Source organism: Carcharodon carcharias, chromosome 18 (assembly GCF_017639515.1).
Source record: "Carcharodon carcharias isolate sCarCar2 chromosome 18, sCarCar2.pri, whole genome shotgun sequence".
NCBI classification, from domain to species: domain Eukaryota; kingdom Metazoa; phylum Chordata; class Chondrichthyes; order Lamniformes; family Lamnidae; genus Carcharodon; species Carcharodon carcharias.
In genome coordinates this window covers 73,492,305-73,517,019 of record NC_054484.1, presented here as the reverse complement: position 1 = coordinate 73,517,019, position 24,715 = coordinate 73,492,305, and the positions used below count along the sequence as shown (strand labels likewise).

The window sequence follows — 24,715 nt, the reverse complement described above, 5'->3', positions numbered from 1 at the left end:
AAATCCCCAGGGTCTGATAATCTACATCCCAGGTTACTAAAGAAGGCGGCCACAGAAATAGTGGATGTGTTGGTTGTTAGCTTTCAAAATTCTGTAGATTCAGGAAAAGTCCCAGCAGATTGGAGGATGGCAAATGTAACCCCACTATTTTAAAAAGGAGGGTGGGAGAAAACAGCAAATTAAAGTGGTTAGCCTAACAGCAGTAGCATGGAAAATGCTAGAGTCTATTATAAAGGATGTGATAACAGGACACTTAGAAAATATCAATGGGATTAGACAAAGTCAATATGGATTTATGAAAGAGAAATCATGTTTGACAAACCTACTGGAGTTTTTTTGATGATGTAACAAGCAGAATAGATAAGGAAGAACCAGTGAATGCGATGTATTTGGATTTTCAAAAAGCTTTTGATAAAGTCCCACATAAGAGGTTAGTGTGCAAAATTAAAGCAGATGGGATTGGGGGGTAGTATGTTGGCATGGATTCAGAATTGGTTAACAGACAGGAAAAAGCCAGTAGGAATAAATGGGTCTTTTTCAGAGTGACAGGAGAGTACCACAGGGATCAGTGCCTGGGCCTCAGCTATTCACAATATATATTAATGATTTGGATGAGGGGACCAAATGTAATATTACCAAGTTTGCTGACGACATGAAACTTGGTGGGAATGTGAGTGGTGAGGAGGTTATAAGAGGCTTCAAGATAATTTAGACAAGTTGAGTGAGTAGGCAAATGCATGGCAGATGCAGTAAAAAGTGGATAAGTGTGAAGTTATCCACTTCAGTAGGATTATTTAAATGGTGATAAATTGGTAAACGTTGATGTACAAAAGGGACCTGGGTGTCCTTATACACCAATCACTGAAAGCAAACATGCAGATACAGCAAGCAGTTAAAAAGGTAAATAGTACGTTGGCCTTCATTGCAAGAGGACTTGAGCACAGGAGCAAGAATGTCTTACTGCAGTTGTACAGGGCCTTGGTGAAACTACACCTGGAGTGGTGTGTGCAGTTTTGGACTCTACCCAAGAAAAGATATACTTGCCATAGAAAGAGTGCAGCGAAGGTTCACCAGACTGATTCCTGGGATGGCAGGATTGTTGTACGAGGAAAGATTGGGTCGACTAGGCTTGTATTCACTGGAGTCCAGAAGAATGAGAGGGGATCTCATTGAAATGTATACAATTCTGTCACAGCTGGACAGACTGGGCACAGGGATGATGGTTCCTCTGGCTGTGGGGTCTAGAACAAGGGGTTACAGTCTCAGGATACAGGGTAGCTCATTTAGGGCTGAGATTAGGAGAAACTTCTTCACACCAAGGCTGGTGAACCTGTGGTATCCTTTGCCACAGAAGGCTGGAGGCCATGTCACTGAATATATTTAAGAAGGAAATAGATGGATTTCTAGACTCTAAAGGCATCAATGGATATGGGGAGGAAGCAGGAGTATGGCATTGAGATAGAGGATCAGCCATGATCATACTGAATGGTGGAGCAGACTCAAAGGGCTGAATGACCTACTCATGCTCCTATTTTTTATGTTTCATAGTGGCAGAGGAATAGAATTACTACCCTCCTCAGCACCTAGCTCTGAATTTAGTTCGCCTTCTTGCTTGTGTAACGCTAATTATGTTCACTATTTTCCAGGTAAATGTTGAAGATGTCTCTTACCTAAACATGCACAAGATTTGACATGTGTGACAATCCCATTTGCAATAAAAACAGAATGTTTTAAGAAAACCTTTGTCAGTCTTTTTCATTTATTTGTATACTGCAAATATAAATTGGGTTTAATAGAAGTCAATATATCTTACTTTCAAAATGCAATGAAACATGAATTAGAGAGTTTGTATTTGTTTCAGTTGTTTACTCAAAAGTAGAACAGGGGAGCACAAAATGAGGATTTCATGGAAAAAAAAGTTTTGTAATTGAATTCAGCTTCTTCATTTGTATAAACAGACAAGCTCTTGCCAATGTCATTACAGAACTTCTGTAAAAAGGAACTGAAACTGAACAAGCAATGGTCAGAATTATGTTGAGTGAATTAGTAGCTACAATTGAAAGGCAGCAGCACATTATCAACTCAGAACATATTCTGAGAATATTCTGATTGTGTAAACTTTGAAGTTACATGGTAAAGTGTCTTGTGTAATCATATTCAATTGTTGGAATGACTGCTTGAACAAATTTCAAAAAAATAAGAAGGTACCTGAAAACCAATAGGTTAAGGAAACATCACTAAAAGTCAGTGTAATTAATATTGCACTACTTTTTTTAAGGTACAAATTAATACTTAACCATTAAAAACCTGAATTCTCCTGTGCCCTGAGGGTGGCTTCTGGAAATCCTTAATGACTGAAGAGGTTAATATTGAGAAACACACTATTATTGTGTTCTTATTGTGGGTGCTTCAAACTATCATACAGTCCTAAGGGTAGAGTGAACTGAAGAAAGAAATAGTATAAAAATCAGATTGAAAGGGGACCGCCTATTGCTACATAAGCCCAAATGTAATAAAGGAAAGATTCTGATACACATACTTGGTGACTACCCCATCTTTCTTTTGTCAGATTTAAATCATAAAATATTGAAATGCAACCAAGGAGAAGACACTTCGCAGAGCGCATCACACCAATGGCATCACAGTTGGGTACAGAGGATTGTGAAGCTCAATGGCAAACTCGATGTCATTGCATACTAGTTTGCATTCACCTTTATGTTCCTTTCTTTTCCTAGTTTTTAAACCATTAGCTACATTTCTCAGTCTCTTTATGCATGATTCTTGATTTCCAAGGCACAAAGCTTGACCAGGCAAAGTATTTAATCAGACATGGCAAATCTGAATTGGGGCTAACCTGAAACTCTTGTTTTACAGGAAAGATTTCTTCATGGTCTTATTGCCTTCCCAGAGGTATCAAACTGAAAAAGTGTAATATGATTATATATAGTTCAGCTTTCAATTTTTGATTCTATTAACTTCAAAATGAAGTCAATTTAATCAAAATATACTAAATGTAAGTGAGCTATTTACAAAAGATTTATCTGCCATGTATGGTTTTTCTTTCTGTATAAAAAGGCTGTCAAACACAGGCTAGCACATGTAAAAGAGCTGTAGCCATTATGGCAATACTCACATAGATGACACTTTTAGTTAACTGGGTATCTAACAAGGATGAATCTCATAGCTATGTTTTTAAAATGTCTTTAAGTCAAGCTACTGAGATATTTACACATGCAGAATTTCTTCTTGCCCTACAGGTGGTACATTTTCACCCTATACTGGCACATCCCAGTCGCACAAGTCCAGAGAGCTTAGGCACAGGTTGGCAGATCCAAGGTTTTAGGAAACCCAACTGTATGAATGCACTGCTGGAGGTTAATCTAAAATAATATAGCTCAATAGTATGGAACACTGCTATGCTTCCTCTTGCATGTCCAGCAAAGACCACCTTACCTATGGAGCACTTGCTTGCAGCAGGCTATCTCAAGCTAAGTGGGGAAAAAGTCCAGCTCTAGATCAGGCTGGCTGATCAACTATCACCAGTACCCCGGGGTAATACAGACTTACCCGATTCTGATAATGGATTACAGAGTTGGCCAAAGATGGTCATTATAGTTTTGAACTTCCATAGACAGTTGTCCCATCTTGAACCCAAATGGACACTGCTCACCTCTCAGTTCCCAGCTCTCAAGCAGTATATTTATAGGCTGGTCATTAGATAACTGACAAACACATATTTGAGCCTTTACTAGAAAATAGCAGGTACAAGGAGTTCCACATGAGTGGTGTTATGAGGAAATAAAGTTGAGAGTACATAGCCAAAGTCATGTTAAACACAGTATGGACTGATATCGTTCATCATGATATGGTGGTTTCATCAGTTGGAAGAACAGGTTCATCAGTGTCTTTTTCTTTCTGAAAATACTGGAGCTTTCTGCACCCACTATTCTCACTATTAATTCTCTCACCTCCTCACACCTTACCACTTTTGACATGTTAGCAACACTATTTTACCCTGACATGTACATCCTCAAAACATCTGGCCAGTCTAAATCTAAGAACTTATTTCTTGTAGGAAAAGCTGACACAAAGTAACAAGGGGAAGCCAGGAGACATACATCCTGCCTTCTCTGCATGAGGCTATCATGGACATTTAAGATTTGTAGGGTGGGAAGGTGGAGGTGGAGAAACAAGCTTCAAAAGCATGGCTTCTGGCGAAATTCCACAGGGTTTTTAGCCATCTCACTGTCTTTGCCCTTCATTCAAGTCACACTCTCACACACAATGCACAATTTAAAAAAAAACTGCTTTCAGCAGTCACTCCTCTATCTCTGCTTAACCTTGCCACCAGCTGCTAACTCTTGACTCTCTCAAATCCTGAAAATTCAGAGCATGTCTGACTGGTGGAAAAGGACCGTATCCTTCCAAAAGATATAGCATAACTCAACCTTACACAAGCAAAGACCAGCCCAGGAATTGGCACCTGCATAGTCTAAAAGACAAGGTGTAGAAATTTCACAGAAGAGAAGCAGGCAGGAGCAAGAGCAAGTCAATAATACAATCCAGAAAGCATATCCCTGGAGGGCTTTCACACACTCTATTCCTGCTGCAGAGGATGGAGGTAAAGACCTTGGTATTCAGCCTAGCAAAGATTACAGATAGCTATACCACACTGATGTCTAAGTGCACTGCGCAACCTGGCTGTGAGTTTCAAACACAGGCACAGAGCATAGAGGTCAACTCCAGATTGTGGGGGCTCTTGGCATCCAGATTATGTATTCGACCATGGGTCAAGTGATCAGTTGTATGATTTATGAGACTGCTGTTAACTTTGTACAAACGGATTAAGAGCAGAAGTAGACTATTCAGCCCCTTGAGCCTACTCCAACATTTGATAAGATTATGGCTGATCTGATTGTGGCTGCAACTCTACTTTCTTGTCTAACCCTATAACTTTTGACTCCCTTGTTAATTAAGAATCTATCTAACTCAGCCTTAAAAATATTCAATGACCCTGCCTTCATAGTGGAACAGGATGCCAGCAAAGGGAGTTTAGAAACTAGACCATTATACTCTCTGCTGAGGTTAATTCCCCTCAGCAAATTATAAATAAATCAGACAAACTGCTCCTGTAGGAACAAGCTCTATGTATTCATTGTGTTTCAGCTGATTTCTGACTGGCTAAAATTACTCCATAATCCCTTTGGCCACCTCTTCTACGGATACATTGAAACATTAATGTGAGCCACAGTAGATTAGGAGACAACATCAGCAAGGCTGAAATCAGCTGCTTTATAGACCTTCTGGCAATAGTGGATGGAGAAGTTGATACTGGTGAGAAAAGCAATGGTTAGACATTGTGTTAAAGGCACTGGATAAATGCAATTTGTTACTAAAAGAAAATATGAAAATCTAAGCTTCCATTAACATTTTGGTTGTTTGTTAACCTCCAAGGATACATATGTACACCGAGTTCACCTCCACCTTCTGCAACTGTTTCAATGATTTTTTTCATTACCTCTGCGTGTCTGTAACACAAGAAGTTAGATACTTTTAAACTAATATTTACAAATACAAAGAGCACTGACAGGAGAGACCAAATACAAGTGATGTCTCAGGAATGATTAGGTTAAATTATTGCATTGTCACTTAAACAGTAAAAATCTAGACTTGGAAGCATTAACAGAAATTGGACAAGAAGGAGCGCACTTCAGTTCACGTGCATAATAATGATTTGGATTTATATGTACATTAATGATTTGGATATAAACCTAGAGGGCTGTCAAAATTTGCGGACAATACCTAAATTGAAAATTCCTTTGAATTCCTTGGAAGCTGCAAAAGAGATATTGATAAGGTGGGGAATGAGCTAAAATATGGAATTCATTACAAATAATTGAGAGATGATCCATTCTGATTTTAAAAAAAAATCAGTAATTATACTCAGTGGATGTAGGCTCAGTGCTGTGGAAGAGAAGAGACATTTAGGGTACAGGTTCACAGGGTTTTAAAAGGTAGCATCTCAGGTTAATAAGGACTTGATGGAAGTCTAGGTTTATCACAAGATAAAAGATTAAAGCCAAGTGGTAAACAGCTAATGCTCCCCCCTGGCTGGGGAGTCTACAACAATGGTTCTCATACTAGGGTCTGTGAAACAAGTGCAGTAATTAGCGGAACGTTGGCAAGGTTGTGGAATGAAGCATTATTGCAGTGACTGCCTGTTGCTCCCATGAGTGCCTCCTCACTTACACTCATCATATTCAAGCAAGTGACAAGATTGCAACTTTTAGGAAGAAAACAGATTTGGAAAACTAGACTGAGCAATGGAGTTTCAGGCATGTTTCCACAACTGAGTGAGTTTCTGGATGCAAACACAATGACAGTTATGTGCATGAAATAAAGGACCCTTGCTCATTCTCAGAAAGTTGGTAGTATTTATTTTGAAAATGTAAACAGATAAGCATAATTGAGTTTGTGATCCATTTTAAACATTTGCTCAACATCTTGTTGTCTACGTGGGAAACCAGAAATGGGACTGCCCCGAGAGTGCTCAATGTGAATGAAGTGTCAGGAAAGAACACTTCCCAGTTTTGGCCATTTGTTGCTGCACAGTACCCAGAATTGGTGAAAGAGGAAATGAAAATGTGCTATCTTTCCCAATAATATAATACTTTTAAACAACATTTTCTGCTATGACAAGATGACAAAGCACAGATCCTGCCTGTAAGTGAAGAATGATTTATGAGTGTCATTGTCAAACATCACACTAATTAGGCCTCAACGTGTGCAGTATAGGGCTCTATAAAATAACAAGTATGATGAGGTACCAGGGTTTCTAGCGCAGAACCACCAGGATATTTTCTGGTATGAGAAAATCCAAATAAGACAGATAGCCTTGTACAATGTGGTCTTAATTATTAGAAAGCAGATAATGGGCTGTTTAAAATGTTTAAAATTATTAAAGGATGGACTGCACAGATATAAACAGACTGTTGAAGCATCTAGGCTGGGAGGCCATAGATAAAAGATTAAATGTAAAAGACAGAACAGAGGACAGAAATAAAAGCAATCCATAATCGTTGGTCACATGTCAAATGATGTGCCAGTTATCAATTATTTCATACAAAGTGCACTGCTATTTATTGACAACTACTTCCAGTCGTACATTTATGAACCAAAGATAAGGAACTAGTTGTAATCTGCACAAAATGAACAACTAGAGTGTTGTGCAATCAACAGCAGATCAGATGAAATAGAATATCAGTGAGAAAAATAAATGACACTGCACTGCCTATAGGTTGGAGATGGCATAATCTTAAAACACAAAAATTTGTATTTGGACTAGCCTAGTTCAGAATAAAAACATATTAAGTTATATACTTATTCAATATTTTGGGACAAACTCCTTAGATATTATAGTATTTGTGGTGTATGTGCATTAGTTTTGCCAAAATGCCTCTAAATTGATGATAGCTATGGTTTTTTGGGAGATTGCATAAATGAATGAGAACTGTTAGGTTATAAACAAAAAAATAGCTTCTAAGAAGTTACTATACAAATAGCATTCATTTTCTTGAGCTTTTTTTAGCCCATTATAATCTACCCTCTGATTTGGTATAGTCTTGAAACAGTGGTCTTCAAATCACAAGTACTTGGAAAAGAATGCTTTCATCCAAATAAATTATCTATTTGAATTGATATGCTTTATCAAACTATCCTACTATATGTTGATATCAAGCCTCAAACCTGAAAAATCTTAGTCACTGAAGTACTGTGATAGGGAACCTAGAAGGATACAGTTTCTTCCTGGTTTCCCTTTTTCCTAATAATTCAGCATGACAGCTTCACTTGAAAACTCTCAGACGAACTGAGTCACGTAACCAAGGATCCCTATGAAATGAGTGGCAGAAGAGTAAATCTCCATCTCAATTGGAACAGCAGTGCGCCCTTCATATAGATTTATAGTCAACAGAGCGACAACTGAATGCACCTGAGCCTCAAAGTGCAAATGATGTGTAGTCAAGAAAATCCATGGATGTAAGCCACTCCACTGAGATATTTTATCGTAGAACTGGCTACGTTAATAGCTAACATTATTTGGCATTGAATTCATCAAAAGATGTTGAGAAATATGAATAACAGAAAATACAGCCTCACCTTAATCCTTGTTTCATTTTTAGGACAGCCAAGTATTTACCTATCAATTGCATATTAGATGCTTGATAAATTAATATTTGAATTTCCATAACTACATGCAGAAATTTAGAAATCACCTTCCATGCCAATATTTTTTGACAATAGTTAATTTAATTGAAATATTTATTTTAATAACTTAGGTTAAAGATATTATTGAAGACCAGATGTTTTAAAAGCTACCAGTGAGCATTGTGCTGTTTCATTTGAACAAACATTTAGAAATCTTTAATTCCCAAAATAATTTTTAGACTATTGCAAATTAAAAACAATACCTGCATGGATGGACAGAACACATTGAAGGTGGAGGCAAGTGAGGGTGATTTTCAATTGTCACTGTTTTCTTGACATGGTCCTGGCTAATGTCTTCATACATCTCTTCAACAGTCAGTGGGTGTCGTTGCTGAAAAGAGGAAGACATCAGGATAAAAGAATTACCATATCAAAGGTTTCATATAGTTTTATATTAATCTGCAAACATAGAAAATTTGCACTACGTTAAAAGAATAAAATTTGGTATATTCCACACTTGAGTCATACCCTTTACAAAATAATGCTCAAGGAGATAAAACCCATAGACAAATTTGTGAAATGCTGTGCTTAAGTAACAATGCTTTAAAAAGAACTAGTTATTTACCTCATCGTAACCAAACAACCAAAGTCTTGGTGTCTGATAATACTTGTCATAAGTAATGTATAGATCATAGGTTCTAGTCTGAAGAATCCCATCTTCTCCAGCAGCATCTGCTTTGGGCTTGTTTGCTTCTATCTTACTGGTATCCAGAGTTGCCTAGTACAATACATAATGTAAAAAAATGCCAGGTATAGCCTCTACTCAAATCCAAACGGTATCACTTTTATGGTAGCATTTAAATAAAATCTTCCTTTTTCTCTCCATTTGAATTATATTATCCTAACCTTTACAGCCATGTGTCAGTCCCTAGAAGAGAAAGCAATCCTCTACTCCTAGGAATAAGCTAGGACAATCTGTTCTCTGGCTTTCTTTTAATAGGAGGAAAAATAGCTGAATACTAGAAGGTACTGCCTCGGAATCATACATATCAGAGGTCAGGTTCTGTTCAAGTGTTAGATGCTTATTAGCAGCTGTTAGTAACCTGATCCAGCTTGTTTATTTGTGGGTTCAGGTTAACTTACGAAGTGTGGGCGACTTCCTGTCTTCCTGTCGGAAGCTCGCTTAAGTGAATCTTAAAGGAATTATTTGCAAGGATAATGGTTAAACTATACAGTCTTTTAAGGCCTCTGATACATGCCACTTAAATATGCACATATAGGGATAGAAATATTCAGAATCACAGATTGTTACAGCGCAAAAGGAGGCCATTCAGCACATTGTGTGCATACCAGCTCTCTGAGTGAATCACCTAGTGCCATTCTCTTTCCTTCTGCCCGTAACCCTGCATATTGTTCTTTTTCAAATAACAGTCTAATTCCCTTTTGAATGCCTCACACTCTCAGACAGCGCATTTTACACCATAATCACTCGCAGCATAAAAAGTTCTCTCATGTCACTTTTACTTCTTTTACCAATTACTTTAAATCTGTGGCCTCTCATTCGTGATCCTTTCACAAGTGGAAAGAGTTCCTCCCTATCTACTCTGCTCAGACCCCTCATGATTTTGAATATCTCTATCAGATCTCTCAGCCTTTTCTTCTCAAACAGCCCCAGCTTCTCCAGTCTATCTTCATAACTGAAGTTCCTCACCCTGGAACCATTCTCGTGAATCCTTCTCTCTCTCTCTCCAATGCCTTCACATCCTTCCTGAAGTGTGACGCCCAGAATGAGATGAAATACTCCAGCTGAGGCTGAACCAGTGTCTTATACAAGTTCAACATAACCTCCTTGCTCTTATAATCTATGCCCCTATTAATAAAGCCTAGGACACTGTATATTTTATCAACCACTCTCTCAACCTGTCCTGCTACCTTCGATGACTTATGCACGTATACATCCAAGTCCCTCTGCTTTTGCGCCCCCTTTAGAGATGTACCCTTTATTTTACATTGTCGCTCCATGTTCTTCCTACCAAAATGAATCACCTCACATTTCTCCGCACTGAATTTCATCCGCCACTTGTCCACCCATTCCACCTACTTGTCTATGTCCCTTTGAAGATCTACACTATACTCAGTTTACAATGCCTCCAAGTTCCATGTCATCTGCAATTTTGAAATTGTGTCCTGTACACCAAGGTCATTAATATTTATCAGGAAAAGCAAGGGTCCCAACATTGACTGCTGGGGAACTCCACTACAAACGTTCCTCTAGCCTGGAAAACATCCATTAACATCTACTCTCAGTTTCCAGTCACTCAGCCAATTTCGTATTCATGTTGCTACTGTCCCTTTTATCCCATGAGCTATAACTTTGCTCACAAGCCTGTTGTACGCCACGGTATCAAATGCCTTTTTGGAAGTCCATGTACGCCACATCAACAGCATTGCTCTCATTAACCCTTTCTCTTACCTCTTCAAAAAAACACCAGCAAGTTAGTTAAATATGATTCTCCCTTAAGAAATCTATGCTGGCTTTCCTTAATTAAGCTGCATTTGTCCATATGACTTTTTTTTGTAGAGTTGTCATTCTCTGGAATAGGTTGTCAGTGTTGTGAATGTGATTTGCAGAACAGTTTCAAATGGAGTTGGATAAGCTCCCATCAGTTGAAGACATCGAGTTATAGTATGTAGGTGGGCAAACTGGGACTGGTGATTTTAATCACTGTAGTCTCTTGCCTTCGGGGGTCAGAGAAACTTCCCAGTGAATTGGCCTAATATTTCTCCTGTGCCAGAACAGATTGTGTCACTCAGTGCACTTTGACTAGTGTGTTCTCAAGACAATAAGCTGAGTTTATTACACAATACTTGAGCAAGGTGATGAGGACAGTTAAAGCATGCATATTTTTTTCTCTCATATTGTAGCAATTTGTAACTTACATCATCTGCATCTTCTAACAAGCCACTCTCTTCATAGGCTGCAAAAATGGAAACATTTACCAAGATGTTGGAACAAGAACACAAATTATATATCGGTTTAACAATATAATCATATTAACAGATCACCAGATTATTATCTGTACATGTGTAGCACTGAATAGGATGCTTTCCTTTAACTTCACCTACCTGCTACAACTCTGAACACAATTCAGCCATCAGGTAGCCAAAACTAAAATAGCAAAATAAGGTCCACAAAAAGAATGCAGCTGTTCAAAGGTAAGTTGTCAGACTGAGTACTACCGCTTCGAAACACTGATAATGGCAATAGTACATAATAAAATCGGCTCATTGTGGATACCATTGAGATCATTCCATTGTCTTTTTTGTTTGCATCAACTCACCATTCTCACTGAGAAACCAACAACTTGCAGTTATATAGCACTGTTAACATTGCAAGATGTCCCAAGGCATCCCAGGAGTGTAATCATACCAAGCCAAAAAAGGATACATTAGGTCAGGTAACCAAAAGCTTGGCCAATTTAAGCGGTATCTTAAAGGAGGAGAGCAAGAGAGAGAAAATCAAAACCTATTGAAATGTTATTCTTGCTTGACATGCCATTTGTAATGGCTGTAGCCAGCAGAATGTCAGCACATGTCCACCAATAGCTGTTATCTGTTAGATGGGAGCAGGAAATTACAGAGAGATTGATAGATTAAGTGTGTGGGCAAAAGTGTGCTGATGGATTCCAACGCAGATAAGTGTGAGTTTATCCACTTGGACCAAAAGTGGTCTGAACATTGTTAAAATAATTAATTGAAAAACTAGCAACACTAGAGGTCCAAAGAGATGTAGAAAGATCACTAAAATGTAGTAGGTACAAGAAATAAATCAGAAAGGCTAACGGAATGTCAGACTTTATAGCTGTAGAATATGAAGGGGAGGAAGTTTTACTATGGTTGTACAAAGTTAGACCACGTCTGAAGTACTATGTACAGTTCTGGGCACCCCACCTTATAAAGTATGTATAGGCCTTGGAAGCAGAAAGTTAGCAGGGCACTAAGGGTTAGATTAGGAAGCGAGGTTCCATAAACTAAGTTTGTAATCCCTGGAATGTAGAAGAATAAGGGCTGATTTGATTGAGATTTTTAGGATTTTGAAAGCAATTTATACTTTAAATAGGGGGAAGCATTTTCTGCTGGTGGGGGAGTTGAGGGCAAAGAGCCATAATCTTAAAGTCAGAAACAGGAAAGCAGATAGAAAACACTTTGTCACACTAAGGGTGGTAGAAGTGTGGAACACTCGACCACAAAAAGCAAATGCTACCTCAATTAATTATTTTAGATCTGGAAATCTTTAGGTTTTTGAGAGACGTGGGTATAAAAAGATATGAAGCCAAAGCAGGTTAACGGACTTAAGATAAGGATCAGCCATAATTACGTAGGATTGCATAAAATATACAGCATGGAAACAGGCCATTCGATGCAACTAGTTTGCACCGCTTTTTATGGGAGTCTCCTCTCATTCCAGTTACTTCATCTCAGCCTTTCAGCATATATGTCAATTCCCTTTTTCTCTCGTGTATTTGTCTAGTTTCCTTTTGCAAGCACCAAAGCTATTTGCCTCATCGTGGCAGCAAGTTACACAATTTAACTACTGAATAAATTTCCCCTCATTTCCCTATCGGGTTGATTAATAACTATCTTCTAATCACGGCTCAATTTTAGACTTTCCCATAAGTGGAAACATTTTCTCCGCATCGAACCTGTCCAACCCATTCACAATTTTAAAGACTTCTGTTAAGAAATTAGGAAAGCAAATGGTATGTTAGACTTCACTACAAAGGGATTAGAGTATAATAGCAATGAGTAAATAAGTTCTACTTCAATTGTATTGGTCAGACCACACCTGGAGCACTGTATACAATTTGGCCTGGTCTCCTTACCTAAGGAATGATATACTTGCTTTAGAGGATGACCAATAAAAGGTTCACTGGGCTGGTTCCTGGGATGAGGGGATTGTTCTATGAGGAGGGATTGAGTAAACTAGGCCTATAATTCCTAGAATCAAGAAGAATGAGAGGTGTTCTCAGTGAAACATATACATATCTTAAAAGGGTTTGATAGGGTAGATGTTACATAGGACTACATCAGATATATGGCACAGAAACAGGCCATTCAGCACAACAAGTACATGCTGATGTTTAAGCTCCATTCAAGCCTCCTCCCATCTTTTCTCATCTAAATCTATCAACGTAACCCTTTATTCCCTTGTCTCTCATGTGCTTGTCTAGTTTCCCCTTAAATGTGTCTACACTATATATATTTCAACCACTACCTGTGGCAGCGAGTTTCCTAGGTGGTGAGTCTAGAACACAGGGTCACAGACTCAGAATGAGGACTGAAATTGTGAAATTTCTTCATTTAAAGGGTTGTGAATCTTTGGAACTCTACCCAGTGAGCCATGGATGCTCGGTAGATGAACATATTTAAGTCAGAGATTGACACTAAAGGAATCAACAAGGGTCAGGGAACCCAGAAAGAAACGAGCATTCAAACAGACTGCTATTAAGAGTGTAGCTGTGCTGTCACCTTCCATATCAGCTGCTTCTCCTTCATCATCATCTTCCTCATTATCATCCATACATGCAGTGGTGCTGCCTATACACTTTGAGTTGTCTTTGCTTTCTAAAGTAATCTCTGTAACAGATTCTGTCAATCCAGCAACACCTGCCAATGAGAGGAAAATGCAGTAAAAAAACAGATGGTGCTTGTCAGGCAAAGTTTGCAATTCACATGAGCAAAAGAAAAAAATTCTTAAAACATTCAACAGATAACTGCACGTTACGATATACTTATACATTAAGAAAAACGGACAGCCGAAAGGGATTATAATTATCGCATCTGAGCTTCAGAAATGAGGTTGTGATGCCATCTGTTTCTTTCAGTTATATCTTCTAATTATCCTTACTCAATCATTTTATTCTTTCTCTGTTTATTTTAAAAGCACCAATCAATTGAAATCCTGGTACATAACTGCAGTACTGCAAGCATTATCAGTAAAGGAAACCCAGACTTTTGAGCAAATTAAAGGCAGAGATATCTTTATATTCTAAGGCAAATGATCAGTTCATAGTTTAAGTGCAGGAAAAAAGTGACTATAGAGTAATTCCTCAAAAAGCTGCAGCTTACCAAACTTTTTTATTTTATAGCTCATTTTCTGCAAAACCAAGTAACATTTTTCACAATTCTTATTACCTTATAAATTAACACCGCCAGCACAAATACCAAGAAAAGGCTAGATTTTACTTTGGTTGGCTCTTGTCTTTAGTTCAAAACTGTTTATCAAATTAGAGGCACAAAGATTCTTGACAGTTTTAAGATTAGACGATTAACATTTTCAATATATAAACCATCTCTTCTTGATTTATCATGATACCTGAATTGTGATAAGTATCCACCCATCCCCCATCACCATCATCCTCTTCAATGACTGCTTCAAATTCATCAGAATACTCCATTTGTTTGCAGCGCTTATAGCAAGGAACTATATGGGGAGGGGGAAAAACACTCTTGGTGAAACAGTAAAAGAATCGCTATTAGTTTCCTCTACTTCTCAAAACTAAACAAAAATATCACCATGTTCATTAAATAAGTAGGCCATTTAACAATATTAAAGTGGTAAGAATTTCTGATTAGTGAACAAGTGAACAGGTGAAACAACCTGACACTTAACATTATTTTAAATAGCAAGGAGACACCAGGTCATAATAATGTTTTATGACTACCTCAAAAAGTACAATTAATTGATTCAGTATGAACAAGCTCGTACCATTTCTAGTCACCAGAAACTGCTTTTCCTTGGGTAAGTATGGTTTGACTTTGGCATCCTCCCCTGTACCCCTGAAGCAAACAGTAGCATATAGATTACAATCACTTCATTATAAATGAATTATCTTTATCACCTTATATTTGTTAGTTGAAATGCCAGTTTGCATGAGCACTGTCTTAGGGTTTCATTATTTTAAAATCAAAATTCTAACTACATTTTCTTGCTCTACTGCAAACAAAAATGGACTTCTGGTCGGCAGAAACGAGGCCCAGAGAAACATGTTTGGGTCTTGGTCTGGCCCCCAAATTACTTGAGTGCGGCCGGTGACTGATTGCTGATTATCTCCCTCATGAAGTCACTAAAATAAAATTCAAAATTAGATCTGGGCTTATCATTATAACTCGAGTGACAAGTCATTGCCGTTTCATCCAACTCCCTAGATGCACTCACCAGGCGTTTTTAAATCAGGGAATCTCCCCTCCCTAAATATTCTGGCAGGGTCACAAGGGACTCCAGTTGGTCTAACTTAAAGATAAGATATTGGATCAATGGATTTTTGACCCAAAGATTTAAGCAACCCTTAGAGTATAGCAATTGCACCTAAACAACACCTCAGAATTATTGGCCTGCTGTGGGAGTTGGAGACATTTTGACAAATAGGGAGGCAGAGGAATTTTTGGATAGTTTTCACTAGTGTGCAGCCACACCTCAAAGAAAGCCCAGGTGCAGGAAAGGGATTGTTACATAGTAGAGCAAGGGAAGCTAAGATAGATAAGGAAATCCTGCAGACATTGGTCCTGTCCAACAGGTACGATATATTTGCTAGCTGTGAGAAGAAGCATGCAGGCTGTTGGATGGACAGCCAGAATGCTAACCGTGGAATTATGTAGTTGGAAGCAGTCCAAATGGGGAAAAAAGAACAGAATGTAGTTAAAGAATATTCAATCATTAGGAAATACACAGTGTCCTTTACAGTATATGACAGCAGCCAAGAGTTCAGGAAGGCTATCTGCTGGAAAAATTAAGGTAAAGGACATTTCAAAGCAAGTGGAAAGGGAGGGGGACCAATGAAATAGGGAAGAAAAGGGGAAAGAGGTCCCGCTCACTCAACCTGCTATACCGCTTTGCAGAATCTACCGTTTCCTCACAGCTTACTGTTGCACCTAGATTTGTACCAGCAGCAAGCTTGGATACATGCCAACTTGGTCCCTTCATCTAAGTTGTTAATGTCGATTGTATACAGCCAACAAATGAGAGGCAAACAAAAGAGAAAACAGAAAGGTTAGGAAAGAAATCAAAGAAACAACTGAAAGGCAAAGAAAAACTGCAAAATAAAAATTAGCAAGGAATATAAAAGCAGTATTCTACAATCACAAACAGCAAAAAATGAACCAGGACAGGGTAGAACTGGTAAGGGATACACACGATAAACTCACAGGTAATCATAGCAAAGTGGTAGCATTATTAAATAAGTATTTTGTCTCGCTATTTACCAGGGAGACTAACTTGGGATATTTGATATTAGGAGAAATTAAAAAAGATAGGCATTTAAAATAAAAAGTTGGATGTTTGAGGAGGGGTGGAGAGGGATGTTGTGGCAAAGATAATTCATAAACTAATCAAATTACAAGAGGATAAAAGCTCTAGTCCAAAGGGATTGCATCCATCAATGTGAAAAACAAGTGAGGAAAGGGATAGCAGAGGTGCTAGCATGTGTGTACATGCACACACCTTCATTAAAAAGGGAATAGTGCCTGAGGATTGGTGGACAGCTATTGTGAATATTTCAAAAGGGAAATAGAACAAGTCTGGGGAACAATAGGCTAATTAGCTTAGTCAGTGGTAGGAAAGATAATGGCATCTTTAGAGATGTAGTAGAAAAACATCTAGAAACTGAAAATATAATTAAAAAGAATAGCGTGGATTCCAAAATGGAAGGTGATGCTTGACCAACTTTATTGAATGCTTTAAAGAAGTAACAAGAAGATTAGATAAGGATAATAAGCAAGGACGTATATATTTGGATTTTCAAAAGGCCTTCAATAAGATGCCGCATAGAAGATTTATGACGAAGGTCAGAGTATATGGATTCAGGGAACAATTAACAGAGTGGCTGGTTAGCTGCTACAAAACACAAAACAGAGAGTAGGGGTTAAAGATGGTTATTTAGACTGGCAAAAGGTGGAAGGCATGTTTGACAAGGATCCATGCTAGGACCATTTTGCTTAGCATTTACAGAAATGATGTGGGTTCAAGAATTGGAAGTACAATTTCAAAATCTGAAGACAACACCAAATTGGGGTAAAAGCAAAAAACTGAGGATGCTGGAAACCCAAAACAAAAATAAAAATACCTGGAAAAACTCAGAAGGTCTGGCAGCATCTGCGGAGAGGAACACAGTTAACGTTTCGAGTCCGTATGACTCTTCAACAGAACTAGGCAAAGATAGAAAAGAGGTGAAATATAAGCTGGTTTAAGGTGGTTTGGGGGGGGGGGGGGGGGTGCAGTGGGTGGGACAGGTGGAGCTGGATAGAGGGCCAGTGATAGGTGGAGATAGCCATAAGATGTCATAGACAAAAGGACAAAGAGGTGTTGACGGTGGTGATATTAGCTAAAGGATGTGCCAATGATGACATTAAGGGTAGAAAGCAGGACTAACAAGGTACAGATAGCCCTAGTCGGGGTGGGGTGGGGTGAAGGGAAGGGATTGAAAGAGGCTAAAAGTTAGAGATAAAACAATGGATGGAAATATATTCAGAGGCCCGAACAATCCATATCCACCACTACTCTCCTCCGTCTGGCTGAACTTGTTCTCACGCTGAACAACTTCTCCTTAAATTCCTCTCACTTCCTCCAAATAAAAGGTGCGGCTATGGGTACCTGCATGGGCCCCAGTTATGCCTCTCTCTTTATGGGGTATGTGGAACATTCCTTGTTCCAGTCCGACTCTAGTCCCCTCCCACAACTCTTTCTTTGGTACATTGATGATTGCTTCAGTGCTGCTTCATGCTCTCGTCTGGACCTGGAAAAATTTATTAATTTTGCTTCCAATTTCCACCCCTCCATCATTTTCACATGGTCCATCTCCGACATTTCCCTTCCTTGACCTCTCAGTCTCAATTTCTGGTGATAGACTGTCCACCAATATTCATTACAAGCCCACCGACTCCCACAGCTACCTCAACTACAGCTCCTCACACCTCGCTTCCTGTAAGGACTCCATCCCATTCTCTCAGTTCCTTCACCTCCGTCGCATCTGTTCTGATGATGCCACTTTCCAAAACAGTTCCTCTAACGTCTTCCTTCTTCCTTAGCCGAGGTTTTCCACCCACAGTGGTTGACAGGGGCCTCAACCGTGTCCGGCCCATCTCCCACACATCTGCCCTCACACCTTCCTCTTCCTCCCAGAACCATGATAGGGTCCCCCTTGTCCTCACTTATCACCCCACCAGCCTCCGCTTTCAAAGGATCATCCTCCGCCATTTCCACCAACTCCAGCATGATGCCACCACCAAACACATCTTCCCTTCACCCCCCCGGCGGCATTCCGCAGGGATCGTTCCCTCCAGGACTCCCTGGTCCACTCCTCCATCACCCCTACACCTCAACCCCCTCCCATGGCACCTTCCCATGCAACTGCAGAAGGTGCAACACCTGCCCCTTTACTTCCCCCTCTCCTCACCGTCCAAGGGCCCAAACACTCCTTCCAAGTGAAGCAGCATTTCACTTGCACTTCCCTCAATTTAGTCTACTGCATTCGTTGCTCCCAATGTGGTTTCCTCTACATTGGAGAGACCAAACGCAGACTGGGTGACCGCTTTGCAGAACACCTTCGGTCTGTCCGCAAGCATGACCCAGACCTCCCTGGCGCTTGCCATTTCAACACTCCACCCTGCTCTCATGCCCACATGTCCATCCTTGGCCTGCTGCATTGCTCCAGTGAAGCTCAACGCAAACTGGAGGAACAGCACCTCATCTTCCGACTAGGCACTTTACAGCCTTCTGGACTGAATATTGAGTTCAACAATTTCAGATCATGAACTCTCTCCTCCATCCCCACCCCCTTTCCGATCCCCCTTTTTTCCCCAATAATTTATATAGATTATTCTTTTCCCACCTATTTCCATTATTTTTAAATGTATTTCCATCTATTTTTTTTATCTCTACCTTTTAGTCTATTTCGATCCCTTCCCTTCACCCCCACTAGGGCTATCTGCACCTTGCTTGTCCTGCTTTCTACCCTTAATTAGCACATTCCTTAGATAATATCACCACTTTCAACACTTCTTTGTCCTTTTGTCTATCTCCACCTATCACTGGCCCTCTATCCAGCTCCACCTATCCCACCCGCTACCACCACCCACCCCCCGCCCCCCCAACCAGCTTATATTTCACCTCTTTTCTATTTTTACTTAATTCTGAAGAGTCATACGGACTCCAAATGTTAACTGTGTTTCTCTCCGCAGATGCTGCCAGACCTGCTGAGTTTTTCCAAGTATTTTTATTTTTGTTTTACCAAATTGGGGATTCTAGTTAATACAGAGGAAGACTCATCAAAATACAGGAAGGTCAATAAACTTGCAGAATTGGAATTTAATTGGCATATGAATTTCAAATGTAGACAAGTGTGAGGTGGTGCACCATAGCATACTAAGGAGATCACATACCCGTTGGTAATATAAGTGCCTAAATGAGAGAGAGAGAAACAGAGACACGTGGGCCTACAGCTGCACAGTCATTACAAATAATGAAGTAAGTTAATAAAGCTATATGTAAAAAACACAAAACTATGTTAAACTTGTAGAGAACCTTAGTTAGACCATACTTTTGAGTACTCCATATTATAAAAAAAAAGTCGAGATATGAGACTCATGCAAGGAAGATACACTAGAACAACGCCAGAACTGAGAAGTTAGGCAGGGAAATTTTAAACAGGCTGAACTCTTTCCTCTAGAAAAGGAGGCTGAGAACTGACAAATGTCTTAAAGATTATGAAAGGGTTTGCTGTAGGGAGGATGTTTCCAATTGCAGGGGAGACCAGGACTAGGGGCCATAGATATAACACAATCACTAATAAATCCAGTAGGGAATTCAGGAGAAACATCTTTACCCAAGAGTAGTTAGAACGTGGAACACCCTATTCCAAGGAACAGCTGAGGCGACTAGGTGCATTTAAGGGAAAATCAAATAAGCACAAGAGAGAATGGAATATGTTTATGGGGTTAGAGGAAGGGTGGGAGGAGGCTTGTGTGGAGCACTAACACTTGCATAGGCCTGCTGGGTCGGACAGTCTATTTCTGTGGATAGTATATACTATGTAAAAATGCTTAAGCCTAAACACATTTAATTTATACTAGATCTAAATTTGTTTTCAATTATTAATCTAACTTTTCACAATCCATTATACCCTTACCATTGCCATGTGGGACAGTGATGGACCAGGTGATCGCCAGCTACCACAAACTGCAAAAATAAAATGCATTTTTATGAAAAAGTATATTTAACTGGAATTCTCATGTTCTGTTTGGTTGTGTTCTGAGACTGCCTCTATTTTTCAATACTTTAAGCAGTTGTGAGAGTAAGTAAGGAGCAACATGTCCAATTGAAAATAGTCATTTAAAATTGTTTAAAACACTCACTACTGGTTAGAGAGAGATTCGAATTAGCATAATATATAGGAAAGCTATTGCAAACATATTCTAAATTGAGAACAAGGTAAATAAGCCTATTAGAATGAGTCAGGAATAAATATTCAATGGATAAAAAGCATTAATTATTTCACAAAACATTCAAGGTTCAACGTAAATACCCAAGGTGTTCTAATCAGTTTACTGCATTAGAAAATGAGTTTTTTTTTCATGTAGCTCTAACAACCAAGAAAGGCTACTAACTTACTGTAAAACAAAAACAGAATTACCTGGAAAAACTCAGCAGGTCTGGCAGCATCGGCGGAGAAGAAAAGATTTGATGTTTCGAGTCCTCATGACCCTTCGACAGAACTTGAGTTCGAGTCCAAGAAAGAGTTGAAATATAAGCTGGTTTAAGGTGTGTGTGTGTGTGGGCGGCGGAGAGAGAGAAGTGGAGGGGGTTGGTGTGGTTGTAGGGACAAACAAGCAGTGATAGAAGCAGATCATCAAAAGATGTCACCAACAATAGAACAAAAGAACACACAGGTGTTAAAGTTGGTGATATTATCTAAACGAATGTGCTAATTAAGAATGGATGGTAGGGCACTCAAGGTAGCTCTAGTGGGGGTGGGGAGAGCATAAAAGATTTTAAAGTATTTAAAAATAATGGAAATAGGTGGGAAAAGAAAAATCTATATAATTTATTGGAAAAAAAAAGGAAGGGGGAAACAGAAAGGGGGTGGGGATGGGGGTGAGAGCTCAAGACCTAAAGTTGTTGAATTCAATATTCAGTCCGGAAGGCTTGAATTCAACAACTTTAGGTCCTGAGCTCCCTCCCTCATCCCCACCCCCTTTCTGTTTCCCCCTTCCTTTTGTTTTTTTCCAATAAATTATATAGATTTTTCTTTTCCCACCTATTTCCATTATTTTTAAATATTTTAAAATCTTTTATGCTCTCCCCACCCCCACTAGAGCTATACCTTGAGTGCCCTACCATCCATTCTTAATTAGCACATTCGTTTAGATAATATCACCAACTTTAACACCTATGTGTTCTTTTGTTCTATTGTTGGTGACATTTTTTGATGATCTGCTTCTATCACTGCTTGTTTGTCCCTACAACCACACCAACCCCCTCCACTTCTCTCTCTCCACCCCCCCCACACCCCGCCCCACACACACACACCTTAAACCAGCTTATATTTCAACTCTTTCTTGGACTCGCACTCAAGTTCTGTCGAAGGGTCATGAGGACTCGAAACATCAACTCTTTTCTTCTCCGCCGAAGCTGCCAGACCTGCTGAGTTTATCCAGGTAATTCTGTTTTTGTTTTGGATTTCCAGCATCCGCAGTTTTTTTGTTTTTACTAACTTACTGTGTTCATTTCCTGAATGTATTGAGATTTGTAACAATAAAAGGGAAATTTACTAATCTATTACTTTATCTGACTGTCAAAGAAAGACTGAGTTTAACCAAAGCAAGCTTCAGCATAAAAGTATTTTACTAACAACATTTAAAAAATAAACATATAGATTTCCAGTCAAAAAGGAATAATCCCCATACTTTGTCATGTCATTACATGAGTATCCTGTCAGAAGCTACACAGGACAATATTCTGCATCAATTTACAAATGATGCATTGAGTCTAAGGTACGGAAACAAGCCATTCAGCCCAAATGACCTATGAGGTGTTTATACTGAAGACAAACCTCCACACATCATTCTTCATCTAACCCAATCAGTATCTTTCTACTTGCCTTTAAATGCATCTTGCTATTCAGATCAACTATTCCTTGTGGGGCGAGTTCCTCATTTTTATCACTTTTGGGTAAAGAACTTCCTCTTGGGTTCCCTATTGGATTTACTAGTGACTATCTTATAGTTATGGCCCCTAGTCAGAATGACCAACTCTGGGCAAGAAAAATATGGGACACTTCGTCATTGGGAGGTTGCTGATGAGATAGGATTGGTTGGGGGGGGGGGGGGCGCGTTGGTTGGCTGGTGGGGTGGCGTATGTGTGCTGACAACAACATGGCAGTGAGGGTGGTGCTGGCAAGCCTGTGGGAGCAGCTAGGGGGTGGGGTAGACTCTGCCCTGGATTCATGCATGAAGCTACCATCACAGCCATATGACCTACAAAAAGTCTGATGCTGCCACCCATCCCCTGAATAGCCCTCAACCCAAACCATTCAGCTGCCGAAGCTGAGCAACTCTCAGAGGAGAGTGATGGCCAGTGCTCCCTCATGCTTGTGGGGGTTGGTGCTTGGGCGGGTCAGTACCATAGTTACCCAGGAGTTAGAAGAAGTTTTAATCCTTTTCCTCGATAACTATTCTGAGAGTCTGAACCATCTGAAGTCTCCAATTTAAATCGGAGTATCATAGGGTTCCAGGTGCAGGGTAATTGGCTGATCGGAATTTTAAATTTCCTGGGCTTTTCCCATGCAGTCCTTCCATGGGGACCTCTGCTGGGTCCCCCAGCAGTCCCTCAGGGTACAACTCCCTGAGACCAGAAGTTCTAGTTTTATATATTTTTCTATTACATCTTTTGAGTAAAAATTCCTACCACCAGCATTAAGAGAACTGGTCTATAGTTCCCTGGATTTTTCTATCTCCCATTTTAAGTCTAGGAATAACTTTAACTATCCTCCAGTCCTCTAGCACCATTCGCTTTTCTAATGGATTTTTATAGTTCATCACAACAACTTTCCAGATGTATTTACACAATCACACCTATACCAAAATAGCCTTTTTTTAAAATCCAAGATTTTATCAACTATTGTGCAAAATGGCTTAGATTTGGAGTTAACTTTAGGCACAGTTGAGAAAGGACCCGTCTTTCTGATGCCACTTCCTGGCAACAAACTTGCTATACTATCTAATATCACAGCATAGAATTTTGAGCAGAGTAAGGTTTTGATGAGTTTCTGCTTAAATCAGAGACACCCAAGAATCAGTTTGTTCTCTACTGAGGATTGGTGTTGCTATTATAGATAAGAAAATCTACTTGAATCAAATGTGCAAACTACTTCCTCCTTGAGCATTTGAACAACTTACTTAAACTCCTCACACTCACCTCCTCTGGGGTAATTACTCCAGTCTCTTTAAACTTTGACTCCTGCATTGAAAAATGGAAGAAAATATGCATTAATAATGGAGAAAAATAGTCCTTGTGCATTAATCAAGCTGTTCCTCAAATAGCACCATACTAACATGGTTAAGTTTCATTGGTTCAATTTATTGGGCAGCAGGGTGACTTAAATTATACCCAAGGTCTAAAGAACTGAAGAAACAAACCATATTAATATTTAACTGCTAGTTATACAGCAAGGACAAGCTAAAAATCAACTTGCAGCAAGTGGTCTTAAAAGTCTAGATGCTAAAACGCTACATGGCATTTCAATACATTAAATTGCATTCCAACCAATTTATTCTCTGTGCATTACCTTAATGAACAATAAACCACAGACATTTTCCATAACGTAAAACATCTGAGGGGGAAAAATGAGTGACTTTGTGGTTAGGCCAATACAATAACCAAACATGTACTGGTGAAGTTACTGTAATATCGTACCAAAAAATAAGGTAAAGTAGCTCTGGATCCAGATTAAGTTTGCACTTGTATCAAACTCCATTCCATCCACAAAGTTTCCCTTTTCCAATTCATATAAGCAACAGCCTTTTCTGACACTATGTGGAAATTTAGCTATTGTGAGCAAAAGGACATGCTAATATCAGTATTTTTCAATACTGGAGACATTTTAGTGTTAAGTTTAAAATTGACCTGGTATGAATGTTGGAGTAAAGGACAATAGAATTGTTTTACCATTTGATAGTTATGTCTATCATATATATATTCTGAGATAACATTGTACACATCAAAGCAATATTTTGTGTGATGATTCAATTACACTCTAGTTTTCATCAAAGATGGACCCAGTATGTAACATTTAAAAATGAACTTCAATGCAATTAAGATAATTCATTAGAAGGCAGTTGAAACAAACATTCTGAAAGGAAAAGAATGTGATCAAAGCGTAGCCAATAACCCTGAGAAAATTTATCGAGTTGTCACAAAGGAATGGCAAGATACAAGGCTCGCAAAACCATGGTAGCA

At 39.2% G+C, this 24,715-nt stretch overlaps 1 protein-coding gene across 2 annotated transcripts in view; it reads right to left on the bottom strand.

The window, feature by feature from the left end:
• Positions 1-1,741: 1,741 nt before the first annotated feature.
• Positions 1,742-24,715, bottom strand: part of atg3 (autophagy related 3) — a 33,419-nt gene continuing 10,445 nt past the window's right edge. Inside the window, exons 2-11 of one of the 2 annotated variants that reach the window (XM_041210717.1) lie at positions 23,675-23,716; positions 20,388-20,437; positions 14,975-15,045; positions 14,582-14,689; positions 13,735-13,872; positions 11,146-11,183; positions 8,831-8,983; positions 8,469-8,596; positions 5,460-5,528; positions 1,742-2,208 (exon numbers count right to left, since the gene is read on the bottom strand). In XM_041210717.1, coding sequence (XP_041066651.1) covers positions 2,127-2,208; positions 5,460-5,528; positions 8,469-8,596; positions 8,831-8,983; positions 11,146-11,183; positions 13,735-13,872; positions 14,582-14,689; positions 14,975-15,045; positions 20,388-20,437; positions 23,675-23,716 — 879 coding nt within the window. In that variant the 3' untranslated portion in view covers positions 1,742-2,126. The remainder of the gene's footprint in view (positions 2,209-5,459; positions 5,529-8,468; positions 8,597-8,830; positions 8,984-11,145; positions 11,184-13,734; positions 13,873-14,581; positions 14,690-14,974; positions 15,046-20,387; positions 20,438-23,674; positions 23,717-24,715) is intronic. The other variant, XM_041210718.1, reaches the window with a different exon arrangement.